We start from the raw sequence: 13,151 nt of genomic DNA on the forward strand, positions 1-13,151 counted from the left end.
CAACCAGAATGGTCGGTAAAAGTGGCCCATATATACCGCAAATGAAACAGTGCGGATTGGCTAGCCAATCAATGAGTCTTGCAAGAGAGTAGCATCAATATTTTACAAGTAGTCCCTATAGCTTTACGTAAAATCTTAGATGAGGATGTCCGAGATGTAGCTTCCCTCGTTTCATACCTCCGTAGGTTTAAGACTTTAAAATTTTGTTGTTTTTATTACTTTGAGTTGCCTTCATTTGAATCAAAAATTAAGATAGATAGATACTTTCTCTGTTCTTATTTACATGACACAATTGGGATTTTGACACTATTCACACAATCTCATTTGACTCCATTTGGTGATTTATACATAAGAAAAAACACAGTCCCGTGGGATCTTATTAGATTCGTCTCAATAAATACTTTTTAAATATCAATTTTTTATAATTTTTTCTTATCCATAATGAAATATATTAATATTTAAAATCGTGTATTGACAAACGTGTATAAATAATTATGTCGCTTAAAAGAAACAGAGAAAGTATTTTCCATTTCCAGCATTTGAAATGCTATACCAAACATGCTCTTAGTTAAAATAACTTTAAAATTATATGCTCTTAGTCCGAGAACTCTAAGCTCGGCCCAGCCGAATCGGAAATCTATGCTTAAACCCGTACCCTTTTCCGGTTCCGGGTCGTGGGAGGCCTGGCAGCAGACCGAGCCTATGCTAATCACCGCAGGTCCGCAGCACTGCCAACCTTATCCGCCTATCAGGCCGTTACTATCATGTGATCATGTTAAAGTCCCCGTAAAATAACAATGGCGTGACGTAAATTCTTTTCTTGAAATTTTCAATTTTTTTTTTTTTTTTTTTTTTTTTATTTTTTAATCCCACAACAATATCTCATATCTCTTTATCCCTCCCACCTTTTTAGCTTCAATAGATTGTCATAATCATCATCGGTCTTCAATTCTTCTTCTCCCCAATTCATAATCAATAAAAAAAAAAAAAAAATTCTGAAAAATGGGTTCAGAGTTAGAGATATCAGAGCCACTGATTGAAGAATCAGAGGGAAAAATCAAAGAAGAGGATTCAGAAGAAGGAAAGATCCCAGATTGGCAAGATCAAATAACATTGAGGGGTTTAGGCGTGAGTGCATTGTTGGGTGCCCTTTTTTGCATAATTACCCACAAGCTCAATTTGACAGTTGGAATCATCCCTTCTCTGAATGTTGCTGCTGGGTTGTTAGGGTTCTTCTTAGTCAAATCTTGGACAAGTTTGCTCACTCAATTTGGGTTTTCTGTTAAGCCCTTTACTCGCCAGGAAAACACTGTCATTCAGACTTGTGTTGTTGCTTGTTATGGCCTTTCCTTTAGTGGTTAGGTTCTTCCCTTTACACTTTCTTCTATTCTTGTAGTTTTTTATTATTTGATTTGATGTTTAGCTTGATTAGTTTGTATTTTGGTCAATTTGGTTGTTGCTACTTTTGTTCTTGATTTGATTTTGAGCACTAATGTTGATGAGGCTAATTAATTAACTAATTTTGTTTGCATTATTGGGTTATATGATGATGTTGTTGATGATGATGGGTTAGTTGCCAACACTTATGAACTTTGATGTTGAATTTAGATTGACAGGCAGATTGATTATATACTACAACCCATGTTGTTCAATGTACGACTATTAGCACTAGGGCTAAAAATGGGTTATTGTATTCGATTGATTTTCCATTGTTGGGAACTTAGGTATGTTTGACTTTCTTGGTGTGAGTAGAATGAAGGCATTATTATGTGTGAATGAAAATCCAATTACAATTAAGTGCTTAAAAACTTGGGTAACCTACCTGGTGCTGATGTTCTCCTTGAATGTTGAATTGAGCTAATGGGTCTATAAGGATAAGAAATAAACATTGATATTGAATTTTCTCTTTCTTATCTACATGGGATAAATTGGAATATTCTGGGAACTGTGAACTTCCCACAAACTATGAGGCTCTATTGCTTAATCCCTTCGTCCTGAAACAAAGTTCAACTTAGTTTTAGATCACATATTATTCTTACTTGAGTCCAATCCATAAAATCAATTGACTTACTTGAAAATAAAACAGGAGTATCATCTAAAACGGATCACAATCTAGTTCAAACGAGTCCAAGAAGCTGGAAATCCGACTCGATTAGTACCTTTAATAAGTACTGTAATTTAACTGGCAAGTGATTGGATTTGGGAATACCAGTTATTCTGACCTGATCACTGTGTGTTCAGTTCAGAATAGCTGCCTGTGGTGGGAATTTTATTTTTTCCCAATACAATGTGCCTTTTCTGCTTGTTAACTGTTCATTACGATGGTGTACATGAATATTACTCTTGATTTACATGAATATCTGACATTTTCATTGTTTCCATCAAGATTGCCCATAGTACATTCTTTTTCTTTTTAAATCTTGATTATGCTCATTTCTAAGATCAGTTTGAATTTGAATTTTCTCAGGCGGTTTTGGTTCATATTTGATTGCTATGAATGAGAAAACATACAATCTTATTGGCCCCGACTACCCGGGTAATCGAGCAGAAGATGTGATAAATCCTGGTTTGTGGTGGATGATGGGTTTCTTGTTTGTCGTTAGCTTTTTGGGACTTTTTAGTCTTGTCCCACTTCGTAAGGTAAGTTCGTATACAGCTTATTCATACGCTGGATGTTTGACCTTAAACATGGATACACTTAGAAGGGTGAATTATGCAATGAAATTTCTTTTGTTAATGAGAACATGAGATTCTTTTTATAAGTTGCTTAAGGCATAATTACTCCGTATCACACTGCTGCTCCTAACCGCTCTGTTCCTTGATTTAGTTAACACTTTTGTTCTTGGGTTGTGCTAAAATTTTCTTCTCACTTCTGTTTCGAATCATTGGAAAAACTAAGTTAATATTTTTTACTATTTTCTCTCCGTCACATACCCCTTATTCTCCATCCAAGACTTGTTATTTTCGCTCTGTCCATCACATGGAGTATAAATTGTTATAGATGTCTCCATTTCCAGGGTCAATTTGAAATATCTTTGCCGCCTTGCTATTGTAGAGGTTGCGTACATTTGACTTCCCTTAGTCCGTCTAGGGTAGGATCTTCTTTTAGGACATTGGATAATGCTGTCTTAGTATAAACTGTTAACAGATCTAGAAACCTTTGCGGTTGTAAGGAACTGGGTACCGGTTTACAAAGTCTTTGAACTGCTGTTCTATTACTCCATAGTAATTGTATTTTATTTGGTTATCAAGGTCATGGTGATGGATTATAAGCTTACATACCCAAGTGGGACAGCCACAGCTATGTTGATTAACAGCTTTCACACAACAACAGGAGCTGTGCTTGCAGGGTAAGTGATAATCTTATACAATATTTATGCAATGTTTGAAGCGAAACAGATAGGTGCAGCTATTTCTTAAATCTAGAGTTTCATTTATATCAATCAAAGGGTTGTGGCAACATGCAGGTGTACTAGCCATGGTTGCTAATATACGTTTCTCAATATTACTCATGCAATCACATTAAATTTTATGAAGTACTTGATATTTTCTTAACTAATTTTGTACTGTATTTTGCATGTAGCATTTTAAGTAACCAATCTATGTGTGGCTAGATCCTTAAAACCACGTTTGACTGAACAATGCTGTTTCATTGTTCAAAACATTAGTAAAGTGTACAACACAATGAGTACCATAAGTTATGGCTTTGCGTTGTACTATGTGTGGTAGCAACTAGCCACTTACTCAAGAAGACAAGAACACAAGGAGAAGTTGTACTTTCTACATTTCTAGTTTAGCTATTTGAGCTGGGGGGCATTCAAGTCTGCTTCTCATATTTGACCCCATATGGTTCTTTCTTTTTAAAATATATAATTTCTTGGTTTGCAGGAAACAAGTGAAGTGTCTTGGGAAGTATTTGAGCTTTAGTCTATTCTGGAGTTGCTTTAAGTGGTTTTTCAGTGGTATTGGTGATTCATGTGGGTTTGATAACTTTCCGACTCTTGGCTTAACACTATTCAAGAATACGTAAGCTTCTTTGGCCATCTTTTTCTTATAATTTTCTTTCTTGGAATTATATAAGGTTTGGTATGATTGATAAAGTTTATGTTATCTAATTTTGTCTAGCTTTACTATCATATTAGGTTAGGCCTTGCAATTATTGATGTGTATGTAAAGAAACGAACTATATGTAAAGAAGTATTTAGAATTATTTAGAATTGTTCGCTTGATTGCTTCAGTACGGGGTACAGGCTCACAATTCGCATGTTGCCTGATTTTAGGTTTGCGAGAGCCGAGAGGGGTTTGAAATTTATTTTTTTGGGGTTTATTAAAGATATTGTTCAAAATATCAGATATTATAAAGATTTTATTTTAATACTCATACTAAAAAAACACAGTTAATAAAACAAAGGAAAGAAAAAAGAACCCACCTGCATTTACCTTTCACATCCGTCTTGAAACATAAAAATTATGAAGTCTAGGTCCACCAGTTCACCACCAAGACACGCACATGAAGAAAAATCGAAGAAATGGAAATCGGCGACAACAATTGATGATCACAATCAATATGTATATTTCCTGATCAAGCAAAATCCAAAGATGTTCTATCTTCTCTCACCTTCCTTGACCTTCAATTGGTAAAACTGGGTATTGGATTCGGCACGACAATCCAGCGATTTGGGTCGTCGGAGAACCTTGGTTCGGTATGGGTGAACCGATTCGAGATTCGTGGAGGGTACCAGCGAATTTAGTAACGTTGTTTCAGTAAATATACGAAGTATAGAAAATGATTCATGTAGGGAAGTGGCTTGCATGAAGGGGCATGACAAATTTGGTTTTATCAAAGGATTTCCTTTCAAGTACTCTATATTATAGATTTGGTGTTCTTGTTTGTATCACAGAAAGCTGTGAATTAAATTAAATTGTCTGAGATTCTGCAAAAGCACATTGAAGTATGCTGAGCTTGTTTGTGTATCCCTGCCAATAATATGTTGTGTGTACCCTGAAGATTTTCTGTAGTGAGGTGTACAAGTGACTTAATATAGATGTTATGAGTAATATGGCATCAGCAAAGTTTGTTACGGTGACACATGTGAAGTATTGAGAAATGAAGAATGGAGCTAATAGTTGCTACATTAATCTAGTGACAGTTTGTCTTTCGTGCCTGTTGTGTTTAGTGATGAAAATAGCCAGAAGGAAGAACAAGAAGGAAGCTCGTTGTTCTCCTAAATTGATATCCTAGATTAAGGACAATTAGACCTTGTTTTCTTCCGCTTATAGGACCTTATTTAAATAAGTTTCAGGTCTTATAAGTTATAAGTTAAATAAGGTCATATAAGTTCCAATAAGGTCCTAAGTTCTAATAAAGTCCAATTCTAATAAGGTCTTATAAGTTCCAATAAGGTCTTATAGTTTCAATTAATAAAATACTTATGTAATATTATGATTATTTGAGTTGTTATATTAAATAAATCATATTTATATTATTATATTAAAATAATATGTGGTTACTAATTAACGTTAGTAATTATCAATGATATGTAAGTATTAATTAATGTCCTATTATTAATTATTATCAATATAATTGCAAGAGAAAAGATTAATAACCACTTTTAAAATTACGTGTACATCACAAATCAATGGATGACCTTTTTGGTGAGACATACAACAATTATTATTACTGATTAATAATTGATATTATTATAATAACATAAAAGGCATAATTATTAATGTAAGAACTAAATAATAATTATTTTATTAAGTCTAATAAGGTTCAATAAGATAAGGTCCTATAAGGTCGTATAAGTTAAATAAGGTCCTATAAGGTCATATAAGTTAAATAAGGTCCTATAAGGTCTTATAAGTTAAATAAGGTCCTATAAGTTCAGATAATTTAAGGTCCTATAAGTTGAAGAGAACACGCCATTAATCTGGAAAACTTTATAAAAAATAATCCAACCTTTAACCAATCTTGTAAAAACAATACCACTTTTGATTAATTCGGGAATAATCAAGCTTTAGTTACTATCTTACCAAAACAGTTCATTACATGTTGGTAGCCGGCATAATGAGTACACATGACGCATGTTCAACTTCGTTTAATTTTTCTTTTTTTTTTTAAACAAAAAGTCTCCTGATCTCTCCCCTTCTCCCATGGAAGCTCTCTCCTCCATTTCTCTCATGTAAGCACATTTTCTTTCTCCTCCCTTCTTTCATGCTCTCTTCTCCTTCCCCATTAATGCCTTTTTTTTCTTCTTCTTTTATCTCCTCCTCTACTAGCTAGGAGGAGACTATCTTCTACGACGATTCATGTTAGCCGACCCCAAATCATTTTGGGACTAAGGCTTTGTTGTTGTTGTTGTTTTTATCTCCTCCTCTACTAGCTATTACTTGATTTTTATTCTTTTTATCTCGACGTTCAAACAAAATTGACAATTAACCTCAAGTAACAAATAGAAATAGATACTATCAAACACCTTTCCAAATGTGCTTACTTTTTCTTTTGCATGCTATCATTTTCTTTCTCCTCGCACTTTCTAGGATTATCAGATTCTCTCTCCTTTGGCATCAACTTGCAGATTCTTCTTTGAATTCTAAGTTGATGCTGCCACTTCTTGTATTTCTCGATTACATAGTTGTATTTATATAGGTACACTTCATATTACTCAAATTCCCTGATTTATTTCCTCCAATTTCACCCCCGTATTCACAAATTTGTTGTTTTTTGAGATTTTGTTCTTGATTTATTAAAATTGAACAGAAATTTGATCTGTGTATTTCTCATTTTTTCCTGTTGAGGTCAAAGTTACATAATTTTTGATGTTTTGTTCTTCTTGTTGTTAGCTTATTACCAACTTTTTGGTCATGTAAATTGGACATTTTTGCTGGTTAATTGCAATAGAAATGATGTTATGTGGATGAAATTTGATGTGTGAGATTCATAAATTGTTTCATTTGTGTCGATTCAAAGTGGTTATTGTTTAAGTGTGAGGTTAATATATTGCCTCGATGTTTGTTGCAATGAAATCAACAATATGCTTTGTTTTTTTTGGTGGTTTATTCTTTTAATTAAGACTTTAACTTCGAATTTCACAGCTTTCTGGGTTCTCAACGTCCTTTGCCATGATTTTGAATTATTTGTAATTGGAAATGGATTTGGATTGTTCACTATGTAATATCTTTACCACTTCATGAATGAATATGGGCTATTCCGATTTCGATGTTAGGCTGTTGGGTATGATTCCCAGAAGCTTTCAACTTTTTTTCCCTGGACGTGTACATGGTGGTTTCCAGGTGCGCCTAATTTCGGACTGATTCACTTCTTTATTGAAGCCTTTCGGACTGATTCACTTCTTTATTGAAGCCTTATCCTGCTTCCTCAGTTTCGGCTTGGGATTGGTTCCTGCGATTGGTGTGGCGGAGGTTAATACTTAAATTGTTGGCTTTTATAATTGTTGGTGTTAATATTGATGTCGGCATTTGATTGACGTGGAGCAGGGTGTATTATTATTAGTGGTAAGGCTTCGAGGATGATGTTGTGATTGTTGTAGGTGAACGATAGCAGAGAATGACAGAGACGTGGAAAGGGAGAAGAAATAGAAGACGCGACGAAGTGGTGGAGGTCCTTTAGGGGGAGGAGAGAGTTTTTTTAATTATTATTATTTTTATTATTATCCCATTGCCTCAAAGAGGCTCCCGCAAGAAGCGGGGTAAGGGGGTCGGGTGTACGCAACCTTACCCCTGTCATTGCAAAGAGGTTTTCAATTAACCCAAAAACGATAACAAGACGACAATGGGACGACCATCTTCTACTTCATGGAAAGGAAGCGAAGAGGTTTTAAGAGCCATTTTGATTTAGTCCATTACATAATCTAAAAATAATCTAGACCAGGGACGAAGCCAGTGTATAAAAAGGCAAAAAGACGCGCCTAGGCTCTGAGGCGCAAGGCGATTGGAGCCAGCGCCTTTTATTTTCTAGGCGAGGCGATTTCGATGAGGCGCAAAAGGCGCACCAAGGCGCAAAAAGGCGCAAAAAAGGCGCACTTATCAAGGCACACACCATTTTTTCAACTTTTTTTTTACTTTTTATTAGGGTGTCTCACTTCAATGAGGCGCACCGAGGCGCACCTAAGGCGTTGGGAACTCCAAATCGCCTTGTTGCGCCTTGAGCCTTTTTATACATTGGACGAAGCCAGGAATTTATCTTGACGGGGGTCGATGTTTTTGTTATTTTTAAGTTTCATTCGTAAGCTTATATCTGAAAATAAAATTGGGAAATTGGAAAAAAGTAATAAAAAGAGGCAGATAGAAAATGGTAGTAAGACAATCAATAATTTCAGCAAATAGAATACGATAGGAAATGAAGAAAAAGAAGAAAAGGAAAGCAAAAACTGCAAAAAAATGAAATTCCGTTAATCTCGGGATTCGAAACTAGATAATTGGTTCCAAACTCAAGCTCCAAACCACCACCGCACACATTGATTCCTTTCCTATAATTGCTATAGTTAATATTAGATAACATTCCCAGGCCCCCTTGGGCCCCAGTGTAGCTTCGTCCCTGATCTAGACTAATTAGAAAACAACACATGGCATACTTGACCTTAAAAATAAAATTTGACCTGCTATTTAGGTTTTAGGTAACATATTGTTAAGGGAAGACACCCTTAAAGATTATATTATTCCCGAATAATCCAAATTTGCAAAAGACCGGGTAAAAGTTGGATTATTTTTACAAATTTTCAATTAAAGCTATACAAACCTCGTCCTTGAGATTTGGACAACCGGATGCTTGTTTCACTGCAGGTTAATGTGGCCAGTGTCACTCGTAGTAAATAGCAAAGCAGCTCTATGAGAATGAAAATGAAACCGGGAACTTCCTTTTTTAACCGCCTTATTTTGATCCATGAACCAGCATATTTTTGTGGCTTCCTTGAACTTCCTTTTCGTCGAGCTAAATTATGGCATGATATCCGACCTAATATGTTCCAAGACCTGCTAAATGTTGATTTGTATAACTGCACTTCAAATAAAGTTGAATGTTGGACCCTAAACCTGAGTCTTGGTCTAACACTTTACCATAGTGTTTCACCACAAGCAAAGACCTCGCTGGCTTTGGTCTAGGATGTTAAAATTTGCTACATCGGTTGGCGATTAGATATAGTCTGTAACACCAACCACCACCTAGTGTGGTCCCTATTCCATGGGAGGAATTGAAATATTAAATATGACTTGAACTTATTTGGTCCTCTTTGCTCACTTGTTATGAACCTTAATACTAAAAAGAATCATCGGCACTAATGTGTACTTTTCTGCAACCATTTCCCCTTCAATCTTCATGCTATCAATATACATTTCTTCTTATCCATCACATAGGATATTTTTAGCAACCCAAGTACCAATCTTTATTTCTAATTTTGTTTCATGCAATTCAGAACTTCATAATATTTCACTTCCCCATGCTTCTGACATGCTTTTTACTCTTCGCTTTTTTTATGTATGCAGATTTTACTTTGATTTTAGTCCAACTTATGTGGGATGTGGGCTTATCTGTCCGCACATAGTGAACTGCTCTGTCCTACTTGGTGCAATTATTTCATGGGGTTTCCTCTGGCCCTTTGTTTCACAACATGCCGGAGATTGGTATCCAGCTGATCTTGGAAGCAACGACTTCAAAGGACTTTATGGATACAAGGTATTGTGACTCTACGTGGTCATTAAAGATCAATAATCTACTGAAGAACAGACTCAAACTACTACGGAAGCCTTGTAGAAGCCAGTAGTAATGCAGTTGTTTGATATATCTATTTTGGTTTTATCTTTTCATTTCCGCATGCAAATATCAAACGGTGTATGCTACTTGCTTCTTTACATATGTATGTTAATTTCTGCTCTGGTCAGTGAGGCACTATCATAATTAATTTCTTGAAGATATTGTCATTTGCAATTCTAAGAGAAAAACCCATACTTGTTGATTTGTTCAGGTCTTTATAGCTATAGCCCTCATTCTCGGAGATGGTCTCTACAATTTAATCAAGATCGTTGCTATCACTGTAAAGGAGATTAGCAACAGTAGAAGCAAAGAGACGCTTCCCATCATGCAAGAGTTACCTGGTTAGTTGTCTATTCATGCATTTCAAGGTGTTTGATGAGCCTACTATGAGAACTGGAAAACGGAATGTAATTCTTTTGATTTATTATCTAAATTGAATAAATGAAAAATTGTCATAATGTGACGAGAAAATCACCGTAGTAATAGTTATTCTTCCTGTTGTAGACAGGGGAGATCATGAATGTTGGATAATGCCTGCTTGTAATCTTCATCTTTAGTATTTCATCAGAATAAATAACAGGACAACATAAACTCCTTAACAAGTCAGAAGAAAATGAGTTAACTAGAGATCCTTGATTTTTCAGGCTCAGTGGATTCAAAATTGCTTCTTGAACAAAAGAAAAGAGATGAAATATTCTTGAAAGACCGAATACCTACCTGGTTTGCTGGGGCAGGATATGTGGGCCTTGCTGCAATATCCACAGCAACAATGCCGCTGATATTTCCACCACTGAAGTGGTATCTTGTTCTATGCTCATATATAATGGCACCTGCATTTGCTTTCTGCAACTCCTACGGAACAGGACTTACAGATTGGAGTTTAGCTTCAACCTATGGTAAAATTGGTCTTTTCATGTTTGCTTCCATAGTTGGATCTAATGGTGGGGTCATAGCTGGTTTAGCAACTTGTGGAGTAATGATGTCAATCGTCTCCACAGCAGCTGATCTTATGCAAGATTTTAAGACTGGATACCTCACATATTCTTCTGCGAAATCTATGTTTGTGAGTCAGTTAATTGGAACGGCTATGGGTTGCATACTTGCCCCTCTTACATTCTGGTTGTATTGGACTGCTTTTGATATTGGGTCACCAGATGGTCCTTACAAAGCTCCATATGCAGTAATATTCAGAGAAATGGCAATTTTAGGTGTAGAGGGGTTCTCAGAGCTACCTAAGTACTGTCTGGGTCTTTCTTGTGGGTTTTTTGTTGCTGCACTTGTCATAAACTTACTGAAAGATGTGACTCCAACTAAAGTTTCAAAATTTATTCCTGTTCCAATGGCTATGGCTGTCCCATTCTACATTGGAGCATACTTTGCCATCGATATGTTCGTTGGGACTGTAATTCTGTTTGTGTGGGAGCAGATAGATCTTCAAGGTTCTGAGGATTTTGCTGGCGCTGTTGCTTCTGGTTTAATATGTGGTGATGGAATATGGACAATACCATCTGCTATCCTCTCCATTTTCAGGATTAACCCTCCAATCTGCATGTACTTCGGCCCAACTGCTGTTTCTAGTGGAACATGAGTTTTATCTGCTGTTCCACACTGGTTTGTAAATTTGCTAATCACTTTCTTGTAAAGTTCTATTTATGCTATCATATACGGTACATCTTAGGATGGATGAAGATGTATGAACAAAATCATTATTCAAAATGGTTGTTTCGTTAGACGTAGAAATGCAATGCAACTTCCTTTGTTATCGCCAATCGAACATGAACAATTTGCATACATTTTCACTTCAAGAAGTTGAACTTCTTTTACAGATTTATATCATTATATGTCAACTAAAAGTTTCATCTACTTTCATGCAATCAATTTGCATATATTTTCAATCCGTTATCCAAATCTTAGTGATTGAGTGGATTCAGTAGAAATGAAATAGTGCTTATAATTCGTGTGAATTAAATGAACGGTTTTTTCATGAAATGCCCCCGAGGTTTTAAAAAACGCACCAAATACCCTCGCCTGTTTCGATTCACATAAAATACCCCTATTTTTTTTCCAAGTTTGCACCAAATACCCCTTAACTGACCTTCCGTTAGTCCTCCGTTAAGTCGTGTTTATAATTCACAGTATACCCCTTTTTATAAACTTAATGCATAATATACACCTATTTTGAAATTAAGTTGCACTAGATACCCAAATTGCAGGAATTTGAATTTAACGGCTAGTTTTTAAACCTAGGAAGCAAAATATAGCCGTTATGTTCTTGCTGCCTATAAATGCTACTAGTGTTCACCTCACTTGCATATTTTCCCCTCTCCAAATTAGCCATGTGCTCTCATTCAAAAACCGAATCTTCTTCCATCCCAAATTTAGCATACATTAGAGTTCCTAATAAAAATTGCTATTGCGGGAGAAGATTTGCCATTAGGAGCTCGGAAACGGCAAAAAATCCGCAAAAACTTTACTACAAGTGTGATCCTTGTGATAATTTCAAGTGGTGCAAAGGTTTTCTTGAGCACACAAGTGATGAAGTTCAGAGCAAGGGAAACAGAGATGATGAAAACAGGGGAATGCAAGAACAAAGATGGGGAGTTTAAGAACAGAGCAGGGGAATGCATGAAGAGTGGAAACTATTGAAGAAGAAGATCAAACAACAGAAACAGCAAATCAATTTTGCAATAAAAGTTGGTGTATTAATGTTTGCATTTCTGATTTGGATAGCAATGAAGTAAAGTTGTAACAAATTTCATGAAATAAAGAGACTTTGTTCCATAAATACTTGTTCAAGCAAATAAGCTTTACATAAACTGAACTTTAAGTGGACTAACACCACTGAACTGCACAAAAACAGGTGTTCTAAGCATTTCACTGTTTCCAAAAAATGATCTCTGCACAACTGTTTCCAAAAACTGATTCTAACTAAACTGATTCTGACTAAACTGATTTGACTAAGTTAGTTTAGCTTTGTGCACTACAATTCACAAAATAATGCCAACTGAGGTGACTATGCAGCTGTCTTTGACCTCTTCCTTGTGGTTGGTCCCCCCTTTAATGTACTTGCTCCTGCTGCACCACTCTTTGATGTACTTGCTCCTGCTGCACCACTCTTGCATGTTCTTGAGTTGTGACCAAACTCTCTACACTTTCCACATTTCACATTTGTGTTCCTCTTCCCTTTCTTTGGTTCATTTGCTCCCCTCTTTCTCTTCTTAGCAGGTCTGCCAGATGGCCTTTTGATGGTTGGTGGCTGAATGGAAGGAAGGCCAAAGTCAGGCCACTGAGATGGATGCCATAGGATGAATATGTTCTGCATAGGTTAGCTTGTATGCAGCAGCCTTGAACCATGGGGATATGAAATCATGGGGGTTCATCC

At 36.0% G+C, this 13,151-nt stretch overlaps 1 protein-coding gene across 1 annotated transcript; it reads left to right on the plus strand.

Annotated features, from left to right (window-relative positions):
- Positions 1 to 810: 810 nt before the first annotated feature.
- On the plus strand, positions 811 to 11,538 carry LOC110789227 (probable metal-nicotianamine transporter YSL6). Its single transcript, XM_021993874.2, has 7 exons — positions 811 to 1,357; positions 2,468 to 2,640; positions 3,253 to 3,350; positions 3,889 to 4,026; positions 9,502 to 9,691; positions 9,981 to 10,110; positions 10,414 to 11,538. Exons 1-7 carry the CDS (start codon positions 1,003 to 1,005, stop codon positions 11,355 to 11,357), a joined length of 2,028 nt encoding a protein of 675 aa, XP_021849566.1. The 5' UTR covers positions 811 to 1,002; the 3' UTR covers positions 11,358 to 11,538.
- Positions 11,539 to 13,151: the final 1,613 nt, after the last annotated feature.

This window comes from Spinacia oleracea, chromosome 3 (genome assembly GCF_020520425.1).
Source record: "Spinacia oleracea cultivar Varoflay chromosome 3, BTI_SOV_V1, whole genome shotgun sequence".
Taxonomy (NCBI): domain Eukaryota; kingdom Viridiplantae; phylum Streptophyta; class Magnoliopsida; order Caryophyllales; family Amaranthaceae; genus Spinacia; species Spinacia oleracea.

Excerpts from the sequence above, each read along its gene's own strand:
- LOC110789227 (XM_021993874.2), top strand. The coding sequence starts at position 1,003 with ATGGGTTCAGAGTTAGAGATATCAGAGCCACTGATTGAAGAATCAGAG. Across the intron at positions 4,027-9,501 it reads TTAACACTATTCAAGAATAC|ATTTTACTTTGATTTTAGTC; the intron begins GTAAGCTTCTTT and ends TTATGTATGCAG. Across the intron at positions 10,111-10,413 it reads CATCATGCAAGAGTTACCTG|GCTCAGTGGATTCAAAATTG; the intron begins GTTAGTTGTCTA and ends TTGATTTTTCAG.